The 18424-nt window shown below is 38.1% G+C and overlaps 1 protein-coding gene across 10 annotated transcripts in view; it reads right to left on the bottom strand.

The window, feature by feature from the left end:
• LOC129725672 (protein Fe65 homolog) overlaps positions 1 to 18424 on the bottom strand; it is a 187069-nt gene that overhangs the window by 43807 nt on the left and 124838 nt on the right. For 5 of the 10 annotated variants that reach the window (XM_055681734.1, XM_055681730.1, XM_055681733.1 and 2 more), the window contains one exon: positions 10624 to 10796. The exons of 2 other annotated variants lie outside the window; for them this stretch is intronic. In XM_055681734.1, coding sequence (XP_055537709.1) covers positions 10624 to 10768 — 145 coding nt within the window. In that variant the 5' untranslated portion in view covers positions 10769 to 10796. Of the gene's footprint in view, positions 1 to 10287; positions 10332 to 10623; positions 10797 to 10934; positions 11744 to 18424 lie in introns of those variants that run through there. 3 more of the 10 variants (XM_055681727.1, XM_055681729.1, XM_055681737.1) reach the window with 2 other exon arrangements.

The following is an 18424-nucleotide window of genomic DNA, read 5'->3' as shown; positions in this document are numbered from 1 at the left end:
GAGTATGCAAACGTTGATGATTTCAAAGACTTGAAATGCGCCTTAAAATGACATCACGATCTGTAAACTGCGTTAGAGAAAAATAAAAACATTCGCTTTCTTGCAAGCTATTTACAGCACATAATCATTGGTTCATGGAAACTCATTTGGACCTGTTTGAATATACAAAACTCGTGCCCATCCAGAACAATATTCGCAACTTCGGCAACTCTGGTCAGACAGTATTACATATTTCCATTTCAAGTAAACACTGGGGGACGAAACGAAAGTGTTTCTAATTGGACATTTGAGGTTGACGGTTGAGATTCTGATTATGTGTGGATGAAGGGAGATAAAAATGAACCAGATCGTTGCATCAATACAAATGCAGCGAGTGAAGTCTTGCCAACACATGCATTGCGGTGCTTGGCTGTATGTTCTCCTGCAGAAACACTTACAAGCGTGTGGCCGTCATAACTTTTATTACTTTTTGTTTGTTACTTTTTGTGTATAATGCGCAGTCATAAGACACAAAAAGTAATAAAAAATTGCCCAAAAGTAATAAAATATTCCCCGTTTGCGTTGGGTGTAGATAAAAATAAAGAATAGTCAAAAGCTTGATCAAAGCTCCTGGGAGTAATTTGAGGACATTAAGAATTTTTTTCTACTAGTAGGGTAACGGGGGTGTTTTGACCCACCCGGAAATATTTTACGCATTTTATCTGAATAAACTGTGCATGCACCATTGAAATAACATACCTAAGAATCATACTATCACGTTGTATTCGGGAAACTACTTACTCCAGGTAACATTATTTTGGAATTGGTTCACATATATTTAAAATCATGCCTAAGTCGAACCAAAGTCAAGAGGAAGTGGTAATATTCAAGTTAACTTCCGGAAGCTATTATAAAATATACGTATGCTTTTGAAACAATTCACCCCCTAACCGAGCCCAATCTTTCCATTTTCAGATGCCTAACATTGCGAAACCTTTACGGCAGAAAGGTGTCCTTCTCAAATTCACTCTTTCTACTCTAGAGAGATCGTTGAAAACTTAAAATATGATTAGTTCGATACCGATCCACACACGGTTCTAAATATAGGGGTGATCAAGATAGACACTTATTTCACAATACACAGTGGTTCGCCCATAGGCTAAAAAAGAAAATAAAGTTTCTATGTTTCCTGATTATTATCGATTTAATGGATCGATCATGAACCTGAGAATGAAGAAAAACTGTTTTTGTTGGCCTATTTTGCAAGCAGCTTACATTTGAACACGAGATACATGATGGTGTTTGACACTTGCAAAATCAACTAAAATAGTACGATTTGTCCACGCTGAGGAAAAAAGTTCAATACGGGAGATTTTTGAGACAATATCAAATTTGTTTGAAGTTTTTCCAATGTAGCATATGGACTTTTATCAAGAAGGTAAAACCGTAGTAAGCAGTTTTATGAAAATAAAACTTTCTCGCTACATTCTATTGGCACCCTATTATGCATTATAATGAAAATGCCAGAAAATCGAAAAAAGTTAGATAATGGCAGTTCCAGCAACGCTTGCTTTAGTGAAAAAACATTAAATTCTGTCAAATACTGTACAAGAATTATTTACTGTGCAATGGTGATACATAAAACAGGTATATGTCGAGAAAATCGTGTTTTTGCCTTTCTCCTAAAAAGGTATAGCAATCACTGGCAAAACCGAAGGTATCAAAGTGCTCCAAAGAGCCGAATGGAATATATCACTCGACTCAGTTCGACGAGCTGAGCAATTCTGTATGTGTGTGTGTGTGTATAAATGTGCAACTTTTCAATCTCACTCGATTTTCTCAGAGATGGGTGGACCGATTTTCATAAAATTATTCCCAAATGAAACGTCTAGTTGCCCCCTGAAACTCTATTAAATTTTATTGTAATCGGATTTTAAGTTTGAATGTTATTTAATAAAATGTGAAATCACGAAAGTTATATCAGATAAACGGGCTAGGGTTGACTGATGAATATTTTCTGTGTGGACTGATTACTGCGACCAGAGATTAGATCTATTGTGATATTGCCCAGATGTTCCTGTACTACGCACTTCATACTTTCGGCAGTATTACTATTGAGGTAAGTGATACGCTTATCATTCATATCCGTGCTTGTGTGTGAGTTTTACCTTTCCGTTTCAAACTTACCACGCTATACCGAGCCTCTTTCCATCCTAACAATATCGCCTATCTACAATTCCCTTTAGACAACTTCTAAACGTTCTAAACGGTACTGTAGAATTCAGATTGAAGGAAGGGTGTGTGGTGCGGAGCCTAAGAATAAACTCATGCTAAAGTCCTTTGGCAACCAAAATGGCCTGATTCTACTAAGATTCAAACCCACGACCCCCGCTTACCAAAGCGGACTCTGTAACCTTGCGGCTACGGAGCTCCCCAATTATTATGATTGAACACGTGGTTCAAAAGTTGTAAAAAGAAATTCATATTTGAAATAAAAAAAAACCCTACTATAAATAATCGAATCTAAAATGATATCTATATATAATTTTATTGAGTCTGTATATAATCAAGTCCAACCTCAATATGAGTACGCTTGTAAACACTTGTAAGAGGAAGAGCAGAACTTCATCTGCTGGACTTAGTTATGCAAAAATTTGTGTTTAATTTTGTATAAGAATCTACCCTCCCAGAGGAGGGAGGGGTATTGTACCACCATAGAAATATTTCTTGTTCCCAAAACCCTTCAAATGCCAAATTAGCTTTTATCTGCTTGATTAGTCCTCGAGTTATGTAGAAATTCGTATGGACCCCTCCCCATTCAAAAGCAAGGAGGGGTGGCATATCATCATAGAAATATTTTTTGCTCCCAAAAACCTAAAGGTATTAAATTTGATTATATTTGCTTGATTAGTCTCCGAGTTATGCAGACATTTGTGTTTCATTTGCACGGGAGCCCTCCCATCTAGAGAAAGGAGGGGTGTAAATCTACCACAAAAATATTTGATGCTTGCGTTAACCACCACACGCCAAATTTGGTTTCATTTGCCTAGTTAGTTCTCGAGTTAGGAGCCCCCCCTATCAGAGTAGGAAGGGGTCTCAAACTACCAGAAAAATATTTTTTGCTTTTTAAAAATCCACATGCCAAATTTTGTTTCATTTGTTTGCTTAGTTCTGGAGTTATGCAGAAATTTGTGTTTCATTTGTATGTGAGGCCTTCTTTCCAGAGGAGGGGAAGGTCTTCCCGGCACAAAAATCCCCCACATTTTTCATGCCGATCGGTTCAGTCATTTCCCAATCTATATGGATCAGACAGATAGACAGAACTCCATTTTTATATGTATAGATGATTGTCATTGGAGGCGATAATTATTATATCATAAGAGTATTGTTAATTTTACGTAGGCAACAGAACATTGAAAAATTACGTTCCGTAAAGTCGTTAGAAAGCTATTGGTGTTTATTATTACCCATACTAATTTTTCATGCTAATTTTGGTTTTTCCTGCATGTTTTTTTCTTAGAGAATTGCTAAGAATATTTCAAGGCTAATTCGTATTTTAACTTTGAAAATTCTCAAAAAAGATAGGTATTTCTAATTTTTGTCGTTCATTGGGTAACATACCAAACCCGTTTGATAAATAAAAATTTCTGAGATCCAGTGTCAGTTTGTATGATTACGTTTTCATGGTGACTCTGAGCAATACTGCCATTTACTCAAACATTGCTACGAGGAGTTTGACATTTATTATTATTCACTAGCTGACCCAGAAAACTTCGTCCCGCTCATTTTAGTGTTAAATTTTATAATTTTAAACATTTCAAATTCAATTCCTTGCGATTTGTTTACAGTCAGGTTTTTTTTTACGCAGGGGATACGTACATCGTAAAAAAAACCGCGTAAAAAAAAACCGCGTAAAAAACCGCGTTAATTCAAAAATCCGCGTAAAAAACCGCGCTAATTCAAAAATCCGCGTAAAAAACCGCGTTAATTCAAAAATCCGTGTAAAAAAACACGTTTTTTAAAAAATCCGCGTAAAGTAGTCCAGCAAGCAAGGCTTTAGAAAAAACCCGAAATTTAATACAGTATTTAACTGTCCTCTTTGACGGTCATTCCTGATCTTTCGGTGGGCGGAGAGTATTTTTTTGAACTATGTCTTTTACTGGATAAACAATTAAACGTTTTTGGTTCCAAACCCACGTTAATTCGGAAATTCGTTAAAAAATTTTTGAAGTAGAATACTTCTCTCAGGAAGTTCGGCTACATAGGGATGTGAAATGAAAATCTAAAACCGAAAAAAGTGAAAAATATGTCCAATTTCAAATGCTAATAAATCGGTGAGTATCCGATGGATTTCCTTAGTTCTTGCAGCAAAAGATTGGAAAATCTTCTAAGATTCTTCCCAAAATAAGATAATTTTAATTTTATTATTCACACTATTGTACTATTGAAAATAGTCAAGCCTTGTCAAAACGAAAAATTCGATCTCTGATGGGTCGTTATATGATTGCTTCCCAAGCACGGTCGATAGAATCATATACCTTGCAATTGAAAACATGCTATTTGGCCTATATAAGAGCCTGTTTCAGCCGAAGCCGCTCATAATAGTTCTAGACAGCGACAGCAGCAGTCGTCCTTCCTTGGCAGCAGCACTAGCCCTGTGGTTGGTCACCACGTCTCAGGAGCAGATCGGTTCTTCTCAGCGTGTATCGCCAGACTGCCATCATTTCCCCCGTGTTGGGGCAGCATGAAGATTGCCATCAGGAAATTCAATTTTAAACATCAAAATGCCTTTTTCAAGGCAAATAAACGAGTCAGTGAAAGTTAGTAATTTTTGCCAACGCAAGCAAGCATTCTGTGTTGAATCCTAGCAATTTAAATCTGTCGCGCCTGTCTAATTCACACAGTGCATGTTGTCCGTGCATCTTAATTCCCCCACTGTTAGGGCAGCTCAAAGGTTGCAGTCAGCAACTTATTTTGAACCGCAAAATGCCTTTTTCAAGGCAAATAAACAAGTAATTGAAGGTTATTAATTTTCTGGCATCAACACAAGCAGACATTCTGTGCGGGATGCAATCAAACTCTATTGTAGTTGTCTAATTTTTACTTTATTGAGTTACCCCCTCATTGTTGGGGCAGCGCAAAGGCTGTAATCAGCATAACCGATTTTGAATAACAAACTGCCCTATTAGAACGCATTCACAAAAACAGTTAGTTCGACTATGCAGAGCTAATATGAAGTCGATTCAATCAATCAGCATGAACAGAATTTCGTCGTCTACCAGCTGCCAAGTTGCAACGTTTTGCATAAAACTCAGCAGCGAGCAAACGAAATAACTTGATGTTATGAGCCGCAATACGGTTAGGGGTTGAATCGTTGCGTGTGTGAGAGCACCATCGGTGTTTATTCGCTGGATACAAAAATCAAATGCGAATTGTGGAATAATTTGTCTAAAGAACATTAGAAAATGGTACAACTGAAAAAAAAGGCGTGGCCTATTTCGTAGCACCCTTCGGCTATAAGAGAGTGTTTCTGGGAAAACTAGCTACATTCATTAGTCGGAAGGTGAGCTAGATGGACCTCCACAACGTTGACAGCAGTAGCAGCAGATATCAGCACTCAGCAGTAACAGAGGATAACAGCGGGTTGCGCCTGTGGCTGCCTTCAAAGTAAATAAATCACTTGCCCTGTGGTTGGTCACCACGGCTCAAGCCTCTCCCAGGCTGAACGCCAACGTGAGCGATCGGGCGAGATTTTTGCCGTACATCAGCCGGCATTTTCTCTAATGGAAAAGTTGGATCATTTTGTTCAGGAGAATATTACTGTCGGTAATATTACAGAGATGCGATTGCATTATATCCGATATGGAAATGAACAATTGTTCTTTTGAGGACAAATAAAACACTTAATTTGAAGAGTTAATAGCTTTGGGTACCAGTAGCAGTATGGTAACAGCCTCAGCGGTAGGGGCAGCCGGTGCTTCCATGAGGCCGATGTTATAAGGAAGTAAATGGAAGCGGCACGGCGAAACAGTTCGGGTGTGCTTAGACGCGCGTCATTTTTCATTGTACGATAGCGGCTTTCGTACGATAGCGGCGGTATTAACGGTAGATGCATTTGCCAACACTTACTCCAGTAAAGCCGTGTATAATTTTCAATGTGAAAACAATTTTCTATTGTGTTGGCTGTGCGCATTAGGCCTCTGCCAGGCTTAACGCGAAAATCGGCGCGAACCGATTCGCACGTACGTTAATGTACCGGGTGAATAGAATAGAATCCCTAACTACGATGCCGTTCCTGAATGCGAAACCTATTTTCATCCTTGCCGGTTGAGGGTTTCGGCCTTCCTCCGGTGAAGCTCTGCCTTATTTTGGCAACTACACAAGCATTCTGGATTTTGGCAATCAAAACTTCTGCTGGCTGTCTGATTTTCAGTGTGAAAATAGCCTTTAACTTTGTTATAAGAGTGCCTGACTGCAATTTGGTAATATTGTTTGAATTAAATGTTTACAAAATTTTACAATATTCCTCTTTCTGCCATTCAATAAAACAGGTAATACGATGCCTTCGTCATACGCAAGTCCACCATAACTTCTGCTATCGGCGTAACATAGAGATGCAATCAGCGTCATATCCGATTTAAGATTCAACAACAAACTGTCCTTTTTAGGACAACCAAACAGATGAATTGAAGATTTAATATTTTCTCGTTCTGAGCTTTACCCAAAAGTAAATTATCTTAATTTGAATTCACATGTACATATACTCTAACTGTTGAAACTTGTTCGTGCCGCAAAGAGTTTGTACTTTTCCTGTTTAGTGAGGTCGTATTTATATGTGCACACTGAAATTGAGTAGTAGGGGGATTAGGGGCATAATGAGCACACGGGGCGAAATGGGCACCCCTCTTTTATGCGAAACTACGCATATTTTTAAACAAAATGGTATGTGGAACTCTTTCGTAGTTACTACAGTATCTCTTCACGTAGAAAAAAAGTGGTTTGTCTGTTTAAAATATGGAAATATATTGAAAAAGTCAACTTCGTTCCCGGATGTTGGAAAAATTGTTATTATTGCGCACTACAAAATAAGCTTCTACGGTCGTTTGAATGGCTCAATTAAGTACGTAGACACATCAATGTGACGTATGGGTCGTACCCCAAATTTCACCATCATTAAAGTTTTGATTTTAAGCTATAATTAGTGTTAAAATCTCATGTTAACTTAAATTAATTCGATAGGGGCGAAATGGTCACCTTTAGTTGGGGTGAAATGAGCACACCTTGTCACATAAACTTACCTGAAATTGATCTCAGTAGACTTGTGAGTTTGTCTGTTTCCATAGTCAGTGTTTGTTTACAGTGATGGTGCGAACATATATTAAAAAATCTTTGAGACCGAATCGGTTAGAAAAAGGGACTGCAGGCAGAATTGGCCACCATAAGGCGCGACGGGACATTCACGAAACAAGCCGTCAAGTAACACGGCATCCCGCGACAAACGTTGGCCCATTAGTTGTACTTCTACACAGTTTCAAGATATGTTCTATAAGAGTGCTCATTATACCCCGTGGGTGCTCATTATGCTCCAGTAGGGTGCTCATTGTGCCCCACACATCGACTGATTGCTATTTTTGATGCATGAATCTAATTTGTGTTTTTCACCATTATACGACAAACTTTTCAATTTGTGAATAGTGTACCTTCAATTATAGATAGTTAATTCAAGTTTTGTACTGAAGACAGCTTAAAATTTTTGTCGTTTCCATGCTTAAATCAGCAACCAAGTTAGGGTGCTCATTATGCCTCTATTACCCCTACTTCAACTTCATTTGCACAGAATTTTCAATACTGCCAATGAGCGGTCAACATTTATTTACTAGGAAAACTGACACGCAAGCAGCCGGGTTATCTCTCTTGTACAAGTATTCTACTTCAACCTTGCGGTCGTGGCTTTGAATACAACCCTCCTTTAATTTTTTTTGAATTAGCGCGGCATCGCGTAAAAAAAAAACGCGTTAATTCAAAAATTCGCGTAAAAAAAACCGCGTTAATTCAAAAATCCGCGTAAAAAAACCGCGTTAATTCAAAAATCCGCGTAAAAAAAACCTCGTAAAAAACCGCGTAAAAATGATTAGTTTTATCGGAATGACATATCCTCGACTTTTGGCTTTTGTACATCACCTATATTCCGGAAATATATTGGGTGCCTGAGGTCAATTTTTAGCTTCTTGCATCATTCTGGTTCCGGTGATACTCTTATTGGGTGGTATTTGGTCACTTTAGGCTATTTTTCAGGAACCGTAAGTCGCCATCTTGAGTGTCGCCCTGAGTGTCATTCTGGTTCAAGAAACACCCATATTGGATGTTATTTGGTTATTATCGGCTGTTTTCCAGAAACCGGATGTTACCATCTTAGAATTAATAATATAAAATAGTGTATGTGGTCGATTCTAGTTCCTGTGTATCATTCTGGTTCCGAAGATATTTATATTGTATGGAAATCGGCCATTTTTGGACGATTTTTAGAAACCGGAAGTTGCTATTTTACAATTCATAATGTTGTAAATTTCTGACCTCTGGGTGTCATTCTGGCTCCGAAAACATTCATATTGAATGGTATTTGATCATTTTAGGCTGTTTGCCAGACACCGGAAGTTGCCATCTTTGAATTCAAAATGGTGTCTGTGATCGATTTTTAGCTTCTGTGCATCATTCTGGTTGCGGAGATACTCATATTGGATGGAAATCGGCTTTTTTTGGCTGTTTTCCAGAAACCGGAAGTTGCCATCTTACAATTCAAAATGTTGTCTGAGGTCGATTTGTGGTTTCAGTGCATCATTACAATTCCGGAAATACCCTTCTTGGGTGGTATTTGGTCATTTGTCGCTGTTTTTCAGAAACCGGAAGTCGCCATCTTGGATTTGGAAATGGTATTTGGAGAAATGTCAGAAGAAGGAGAGGTGTTATAGATATGTTTGTTTGTGCTGTACGAAATTTGTGTTTCATTTGTATGGGACCCCTACCTTATAGAAGAGGGAGGGGTGAAACCATTATGGATATATTTGTTACCACTAAAACATCCACCCACCAAATTTGGTTCCATTCACTTGGTTAGTTCTTGAGATGTGCAGGAATTTGTGTTTCATTTGTATGGAACCTCTCCCTTCCAGAGACCCCTCCCCTCCAGAAGAAGGAGGGGAGTCAAAACATTATGGACATGTTTGTTACCCCTAAAAATATTCACCTGCCGAATTCGTTCCACTTATTTGTTTGGTTATGAGATGTGCAGAAATTTGTGTTTCATTTGTTTGGAACCCCTCCCTCACATAAGAGGGAGGGGTGTCGAACCATTATGGACATATTTGTTACCTCTAAAAACATTTACATGCCCAATTTGGTTCTATTTGGTTGTTTGGTTCTCGAGCTGTGCGAAATTTGTGTTTCATTTGTATGGGACCCCTCCCTTATAGAAGAGGGAGGGATGTCAAACCATTATGGATATATTTGTTACCCCTAAAAACATCCACCCGCCAAATTTGGTTCCATTTACTTGATTAGTTCTTGAGATGTGCAGGAATTTGCGTTTCATTTGTATGGAACCCCTCCCTTACAGAAAAGGGAAGGGTGTCGAACCAATATGGTTACATTTGTCACTCTTAAAAACATCCACATGCCAAATTTGGTTCCATTTGCTTGATTAGTTTTCGCGATGTTTATGAATTTGTGTTTCATTTGTATGGGACCCCTCACTTCCAGAAGAGGGAGGGGTCTCGATCTATCTTAGTCACCTTTCTCGACCCCTAAAACCCCTATATACAAAATTTCACGCCGATCGGTTCAGTTTCCAAGCCTATATGAATCAGACAGACAGAGCTGCATTTTAATATGTTTAGATTTTCGAAAATAAAATGGAATGCGAAAACTTAAAACATCTAATGGAAGCTGGATTGCAGCAATTAAACAATTATTTTAATCTCCTCGAGAGTATCTAATTAAATTTTGAACGTCTTCGATGTAATCCAGAGGATAACAAACGTGAGAGTCAGCTGCTATTCATCCGTTGTAGGCAAGTATTTGTAGGCAAACAGGAGGCATTCTGTTTGAAAAATACTGGCACGGTAAACGTTTCGATCGTAACTTTTTTCCATCTAGTTACGCGAGCTTCAAATTGTAAATGTTTGGTATGATTCAACGTGTTTATAATATAAAGATCAAACTAAATTTTTATCTCGCATAACATGCTACAGCAAAATGTGCTACTACAACTAGGGCTACCAAACCGAAAACCGTAGAGAAATAAAAGGATACCGGTGATGACCGAACTGCTTTCTCGTGGTTCCAAAAGCAAAAGTCTAAAGCGGGTACATCCAAAAACCAATGGACAAAAGTATGAAAGTTACGGGAAAAAGCAAGATAATCAAAACTTTAGAATAGAAGGTCAGCCTCGTCTTGTAAATCACTCGAAAGCGCATTGTGAATGTTTTCCTAGGTGTGAAAGTGTTGATAAATCGTGTTAGTGTGGCAATCGAACCAAAAACAATATATTGGTAATGAAACTGTATTGGGGATGGTTACGTCAAACAATGGTGGGAGATCAAAACACAAAAAGAACGACAGCGCAACACTGTACCAACGTTAAATTACCTAAGAAAATGTCGTCATCATCGATATTTTGCTGATTGGCGAGCGTGGCGAGAGCTGCCATAGTTCTACAAAATTCAATCAATGAGGGTGGCGGTAGTAGCACCACGCTCAACGGCGATCGGATTAAAATTTCACCCGACAACATTCAAAAGTGAGCAAGACACGGCGCTTACCTGGAAAGAAAGAGAGAAACGAATGCGAAAGTCAATATTAATAAATTGGTATTAGGAATGTAATAGGAATGACAAAATTGAATTGAAAAAAAAAACAATAGTCAAAGGATATGAAAGTAATCATCATCACTGGATTACCTATAAAAATGTTTGCTCCTTTAAGTCCCATGGCAGACAATGTTTCAGAACCCACTTTTAACGAGAGAATTATCCCGGTTGTAATCAAATTAAGCTTAATCAACACACCAATTAGTACGCTGTTAATTGTGTTGATCAGCAAACACATAGATATTAATGCGGCACGGTATTCGATGTATTTGCTGTAATGCGCCACTTTGAGACTGTTCCACTATTCACTTGCCCACACGAAATAGTATAAAAGCACAGTCATCCAACACGTTCAATCAATTACCACAATTAGAACCATATTTAACTACGCCGCTGGAGCGATAAATGACCTCGATTGGAAACAGGTAACCAATTGGTCCAATCAATATCATCACTATACACCGTTTTCCTCCAGGCTGACATTCATTTTTCACTACTTTCCTTGAACTCGACGCGAACAGTCACGAGACCAAAAGCAAACTGCAGCTGCTGTTCTGCTTGCGGACCTTTCCGCAACCGACATTTAAATGCACGCTTCCGTCACGAACCGGGCTAGAAAACTAAACGGTGAGGCTCCACTATGCTTACAGGTTTTTCGCGACGATGACTCATTCACGCCCAGACAGTTCGGCGACACCGGATGACGGCGACCCAGGAACGGTAAGAATAATGCATTCTTTTTCAGCACAATGGAATTCCCCGAATACAGCTTTCCTGAAGACCCAAATTGGTCCGGTCGCGGTAAATCATTCGCTCGAGGATTACGATCCAGGCAGGGCGAGGCAAGCCGAATGAGTCACAAAATGCACCCTGCCTGCAATGACCACACTCGTGTCGAAGTGCCCACATCGGTTGCAAACTGAAAACTGGCGGAAAATTTATAGCTGTTTCCTCCGTTACTGCACCGTTTTGGTTGCCACGAATGGTTGCATCTGTATTTGTCGATGAGGAAAAGCTTTTCAAGCTTTCGATCTGCTCTTTGTCGTCTGGAGGATTGTTGGAGCTTTCGGGCCAACGCGCACATGTGTGAACCATCTGGCTGTAGCGCCAGAGCACCGGAATAGTCAGCTGCACTATAGGCAAGGCTGGTTTTGCCAACCATTGTTAAATGCCCGTTAGTATGCGAGAAATTCACAACTGAAAATCGCTTTCCGGCATATAAAAACGGATACATGGAATTGGGTACATTGAAAATTAATTTTTTCTTCAATAGAAACTAATTTTTTATGTTCACGTACTCAATTTGAATCCATGTCGTCGTTCTTTGAACACAACCACGAATTTCCATTGTTTTAAACTTGTGTCAAAAACATTGGAAAATTATTTTGATTGTTAAAAATAACCTTGGTTTCTGAGCCTGTAAAAGTTTGATTTTGCGAATTATAAAGCATTTGAAGATGAATTATGCAATCAAAATGATGTTTCTGTGTCGTTCTGGTAAAACAGTCTCATTACGGTTGATTTACACGGATTATTATTAGCAAATTTGCATTACAGGCAACGGAAGCAGCAAAGAATTGGAGAATCAGAACACGACATGCTTTTGAAGAACAACGAACGTGTGAAATGATGCTTTGTCGTTTCTTGAGCAGGTCACCTTGATTGATGAACATTGTTATCTTATCATCCAAGCATGAACGCCAAATGACTAACCACGGTGCCATGGTCGGACTAAATTTCGGAGCTAAACTGTCGAATGAACATGAACGATGGGTCAGACATATACACAAAAACGGGTCGATGATGGCGTCACTTACAAGCGTGAACACGATACTCTAATTTCTTGATTATTAACCCAATCCCCGCGCGTGATGCCATATGGCATCACCTGCCATATAAACTTTGATAACAGGTTAACAACTATACTTGAAATTTCTAACGATGAAAATATTCTAAGCAGTTAGAGAACAGATTGATCTTCAACATGCAATATAGGTTGTGCCAATTATGCATGCGGTTGCTGAGTTATAAGAGTTTGAATGTAATTTTTCGATGTAAAAACTGCTCTTTTGATATTGCTGTCCGAGGGAACATTATTTTATCATTTAAGTTTGAACGAAGAAACAATATCAAAAATAAGATTGAAAATGTGATTTTACAGAGCGTTTGATATTAACAATGCTTAGAACCAATAAGTTCTTGATTTATAATCTACCTATTAATGTACGCATTGCTTTTTTTATGTTCTTCAAAAAACTTTTGAACTCTTACTCGCAGATTTTGCAGCGAATTTTCAAGTGAATAAAACAATTAGGTTGTTCAAACAAACCAGCTTTTATCTATTACACAGTGCAATTTTTTTTCATGCCTTGGCTTCTATGTATGATTTTTTGATGTATTTTGATGCAAAAATAAATTTTCCCGAGCTTAGAAATATTCCAACTTAAGGGGCAACAATGGCGCCATTTTGAATTTTTGAGAAATCGGAAATTTTCGATGTTTTTTCTATGCCATTTTGTTTTAAAGCCAAATATCAAAATTCTAAGAGTTTGTCCACATATCGTCCCTTTAATGCTAGAACTAGATAACTCGAAATTTGTCGATTTTGAGTTAAGTATGCCATCATATTTATCGCGTCGAGCTCTATAACATATCCAAAACTCGTTGAAAAACGATTACAAGAAAAAAAGTTATTCATCAATTAAAAAACTAGATATCTCAACGAAAAACAAGCGTATTTTGTGATAAAACTAAATAACTCGGTTTTTTGTTGATTTTTTCGTTGCTATAACGGGCCTGAAACGATATGGATGCGTTTCATAAAATCTGAACCTTTAAAAATTGCATTTGAATCGTCATCACCAGAATAGGTCAAATTTTCAAACTAGTTTTTCTCGAAACGTCAATTTTCGAGTTATCTAGTTCTAGCATTTAGGGGACGATATAAGCATCTTCTCACCCCCATCTTTTAAACGGTTTAACGAAATGATCACGTGGTCTTTTTTCCTGACTTTTAATTTATTGTTTCAACCAAGTCAAGAATGGAGCTTTTGCATTTTAGAATTATAGAATGTACTGAAAGTTTAATAAATTCAAGTTAAAAATTTAAGTGAATCTTTGGCACTTGACAAATGAAAAGACCACGTGGTTAAAGTCGCATGGGGCGGTGGGGGGTTTGGCTAAAAAACTACGAAAGACCACGGGGCGTACGGGGGGTATAAAAAGTGATCAAAACATGACCACGTGGTTTAGGAACGGTCCCAAAAGTGGTAGTCAAATTATGTTTTATATTTAGTAAAAATGTCTCAGAAATCGATTGGTAGGTGTCTGGTCTACTTAAAATGTCAGCAACATGTCGCATTTGCCCCAATTCCCCTACAATACTAAAATAGATTCATCTCGACGTTAAATTAGTTTATTCGATCCTCAAGAATACAACAATAATTTGGCTTTACATGATCTTCCCCCTTTTGTGGGGAGGGGGTCTCATTTTTGGCCAGTACCGGTCAAAACATAAAAATCTCGCTTCAACTATGAAGCAGAATCATCCCGTCTTCGATAAAGTCGATTCATTTGAAATGCATTATTGACATTTCATTCGTCATAATTCGCAAAGTTGTCCATTAGCCATTCCTGCAGGGAATCAATTCATCGATGTGGTTTCATGAACAACTTTGTTTGTTCTAAGCTACCGATGTTTCAAAATAAGGGAACATTCATAAATGACGTAGCATTTGAGGGGGGAGGGGGGTTTGCAGTTTCGTGACGAAATATGACGAGGGGGAGGGTGGGGGTTCAAGCCAAGCTACGTAGCAAACATGAAACTAAGAAAAAAATTTGGATTTTTTTCAATTGTTTTTTTATCACTGTTTTGTCTGCTTAGGGTCATTTTTATTCCTTCCTTGTCTTTTTTGTTCATTAATGACTCAAGGTATGTTTTGGATAAAAAAAATTATGTGGGGGGAGGGGGGTTGTTATAAGCTACGTAATTATCTAGAGGGGGGTCCTGACTTTGTGACGAAATGCTACGATGGGGGAGGAGGGGGTCAAAAAAACCTAAAAAAAGCTCGTCATTTATGGATGTTCCCTAAGAAATTGAGGTGTACATGCTTAATGTGTCACAATAACCAAATTCGAAGACGACTGTAACATGAAATTTCAAGGGAAATACGTCTTTTTCAGTCTTAGGGGTGTATCAAAACGCTAGTAGGTTTTATGTCCGACGTTTCGGCCTTTGACCTTGGCCTTCCTCAGGGGATATAAAGTTGTACCGTTTTTCGTTTAGTGTACAAACCTTCACGATAGGTTGTCATAGCTGTCTATAGGATCTCTTTCAAAGTACCACATCACAAAGCACGATGCGTTGGTGGATTTAATTTCTTTTTCTCGGGCTTTTTTATCGCACCTCTGGTAACACCAAAATGGACTCTTACAATAACTGCACGTAGCACTTTATGGGCCTTCGTGGACATTTCAAATAGGAGAGTAGATAAATATTTACGGTTCATAGACGATTGTTCTCTGAGTAGTCTATCAACTTTATCGAAGACGCGATGATTCTGTCTCATAGCTGAAATGAGATTTTCATGTTTTGACCGGTACTGGCCAACAATTAGACCCCCTCCCCACACAAGGGGGAGGATCATGTGAAGACAATTTGTTATTGTATCTTTGAGTATCGCTTACACTCTTGATATTACATTAAATAGATTTCAAATAAATTAGTAAGACTTCGAGATAAACCTATTTTAGTACTGTAGGGGAATTGGGGCCAAATCGACATGTTGCTGACATTTTACGTAGACCAGACACCAACCAATCGATTTCTGAGACTTTTTTACTCAAAATAAGACATATTTTGACTGCCACTTTTAGATATTAAAGCTTTACCATTAATGCTCATACTTACTAGATATTATTCTGCTTTGTGAAATCTAATCTATCTTCTATCTAAACTTATAAAAATGCAGCTCTGTCTGTCTGTCTGATCCATATAGGCTTGAAAACTACTGAACCGATCGGTGTGAAATTTTGTGTATAGTGGTTTTAGGGGCCGAGAAAGGTGACTAAGATAGTTCGAGACCCCTCCTTCTTCTTAAAGGGAGGGGTCCCATACAAATGAAACACAAATTTATGCACTTCTCGAAAACCAACCAAGCAAATGGAACCAAATTTGGCAGGTAGATGTTTTTAGGGGTTACAAATATACAAAAAGGAGGGGTTCCATGCAAATGAAACACAAATTTCTGCACATCTCAAGAACTAACCAAGTAAATGGAACCAAATTCGACAGGTGGATGCTTTTAGGGGTACCAAATATATCCATAACAGTTTGACACCCCTTCCTCTTTTAAAAGGGCGGGGTCCCAAATAAAAGAAACACAAATTTCACACAGCTCGAGAACCAATCCACCAAATAGAACCAAATTTGGCAGGTAAATGTTTTTAGAGGTAACAAGTATGTCTATAATGGTTCGACATCCCTCCTCTTATGTGAGGGAGGGGTTTCAAACAAACGAAATACAAATTTCTGCAGATCTCGAGAACTAACCAAAGAAATGGAACCAAATTCGGCAGGTGAATATTTTTAGGGGTAACTTCTTCTGAAAGGAGGGGTTCCACAAAAATTTCTGCACATCTCGAGAAATAATCACGCAAATGGAACCAAATTTGATATGTTGAGGTTTTTGAGAGCAAGAAAAATTTTAGACTCCAGACGCCATTGTTAAATTCAAGATGGAAACTTCCGGTTTCTATCCGGAAAGTGTCTCCAAATATCATTTTAAAATCCAAGATGGCGACTTCCGGTTTCTGAAAAATAGCCTAGAGTGACCAAATACCACCCAATATGAGTGTTTCTTTAACCAGAATGATGCATGGAGCTAAAAATTGACCTCAGACACCATTTTGAATTGTAAGATGGCAACTTCTGGGAAACATCGGAATACTACTACACATGAATATTTCCGTAATCGAAATAATGTATAGAAGCCAAGCATTGACCCTGGACACCATCTTGAATTCGAAGATGACCACTTCCAGTTTCTGGAAAACAACGAAAATAACTGAATACCACCCAATATGAGTATTTCCGGAATAGAGGTGGTGTACCAAAGGCAAAAGTCGAGGATGTTGTCATTCCGATAAAACCAATAATTTCAAATGGTATAAACAAATCGCAAGAAATTAATGAATTTGGAATGTTGAAAATTAATAAATTAAACACAAAAATAGGCGGGACGAAGTTTTCCGGGTCAGCTAGTATACTATAAACATGCCAAAACCGGTTTCGTAGAATCACCGTTTTGAGCTCAGTTTTTTTCCGATTTAAGATCGGTTTCTTTTAAAAGATGAGTAAGAAGATGCTTATATGTGGACAAACTCTTAGAATTTTGATATTTGGCTTTAAAACAAAATGGCGCCGAAAAAACATCGAAATTTTCCGGTTTCTCAAAAATTTTAAATGGTGGCATTGTTGCCCCTTAAGTTGAAATATGCCCAAAATCGAAAAAAATTGGTTTTGCCTCAAAATACACAGAAAAATCATATGTAGAAGCCAAGGCAGAAAAAAAGTCAATTTTTGTTGCACTGTGCAAAAAGAGCTGCATTTTCTGAGCAAAAGGGGATTTTTAAACAATTCACTCCCAGGAACCCGACGAAATTATCAATTCGAAATCAAAATACACTTAAGTCGTTTTTTTTACGCGGGGGATACGTGCCGCCAAAAAGGAAACCGCGTAAATTCCAGGATCCGTGTAAAAAACCGCGTAAAAAGCGGTATACTCATTTGTCGAAAAATACAATTTCTGGTAAAACTGAGCTACCTGAAATTGATATACGTTTTGAATTCCTTGACTAATTTTCCTCATAAAATGTATCAGTTTGTTTCTAGAGATTATTTATTTGTAACTATAATATATAAACAAATAAGAAGTTTTAACTCAAAATACCACGGCACCGAACTTAAGATTTTTCCATAGTGACCTTATATGAAAAGTTTGAGCTAAATCTGAGAAAGACGTTGATATGACATGATGTGCACAAGCAAAGTGCACCAAGTACTCGAGCTGTTTATAATCTCTCAAAAACAGAGATTCTAAGCTTCATTTAAACAACTAACTTTCTAGACCAGGAATGCGTTATACTGTACCGATCTGAACACGTTGCTGATCATTCAACAAATTTTTGCCTCGATATGAGACAATCGACGAAACATCACTCTATCATTCCACTTCGTAATCCAATTAATAGTCAGCTATGGATGATAACACTGGTTGAAAAAAGCGAAAAAGAGTCACCCTAAAGCTTAAACAAGTTGCACTAAACAGCTTATAGCTTTTTAACCTTTCCTGTGAATTTTGGTGCCCCTAGTAAACGCAGAGCTGCGTCAAAAGGCCACAGAGCAATATGGGAAAAAAATGAGTCTCTGAAAAAGTTATCTTTGCTGGGGGCACCAAAATTCACAGAAACGATTAAAGAGCCATTATCGTTCATTTTTCCCCCAGTGTGAACTCCAGGGCAAAACCTGTGTTCACCTAGTATAATTCAACGAATTCACTTCAAAGTGTGGAATGATGTAA

The sequence above is a fragment of the Wyeomyia smithii genome, chromosome 2, assembly GCF_029784165.1.
Source record: "Wyeomyia smithii strain HCP4-BCI-WySm-NY-G18 chromosome 2, ASM2978416v1, whole genome shotgun sequence".
NCBI classification, from domain to species: domain Eukaryota; kingdom Metazoa; phylum Arthropoda; class Insecta; order Diptera; family Culicidae; genus Wyeomyia; species Wyeomyia smithii.
The sequence above is the reverse complement of the archived record's forward strand: the minus strand, read 5'-3'. Positions and strand labels throughout refer to the sequence as shown.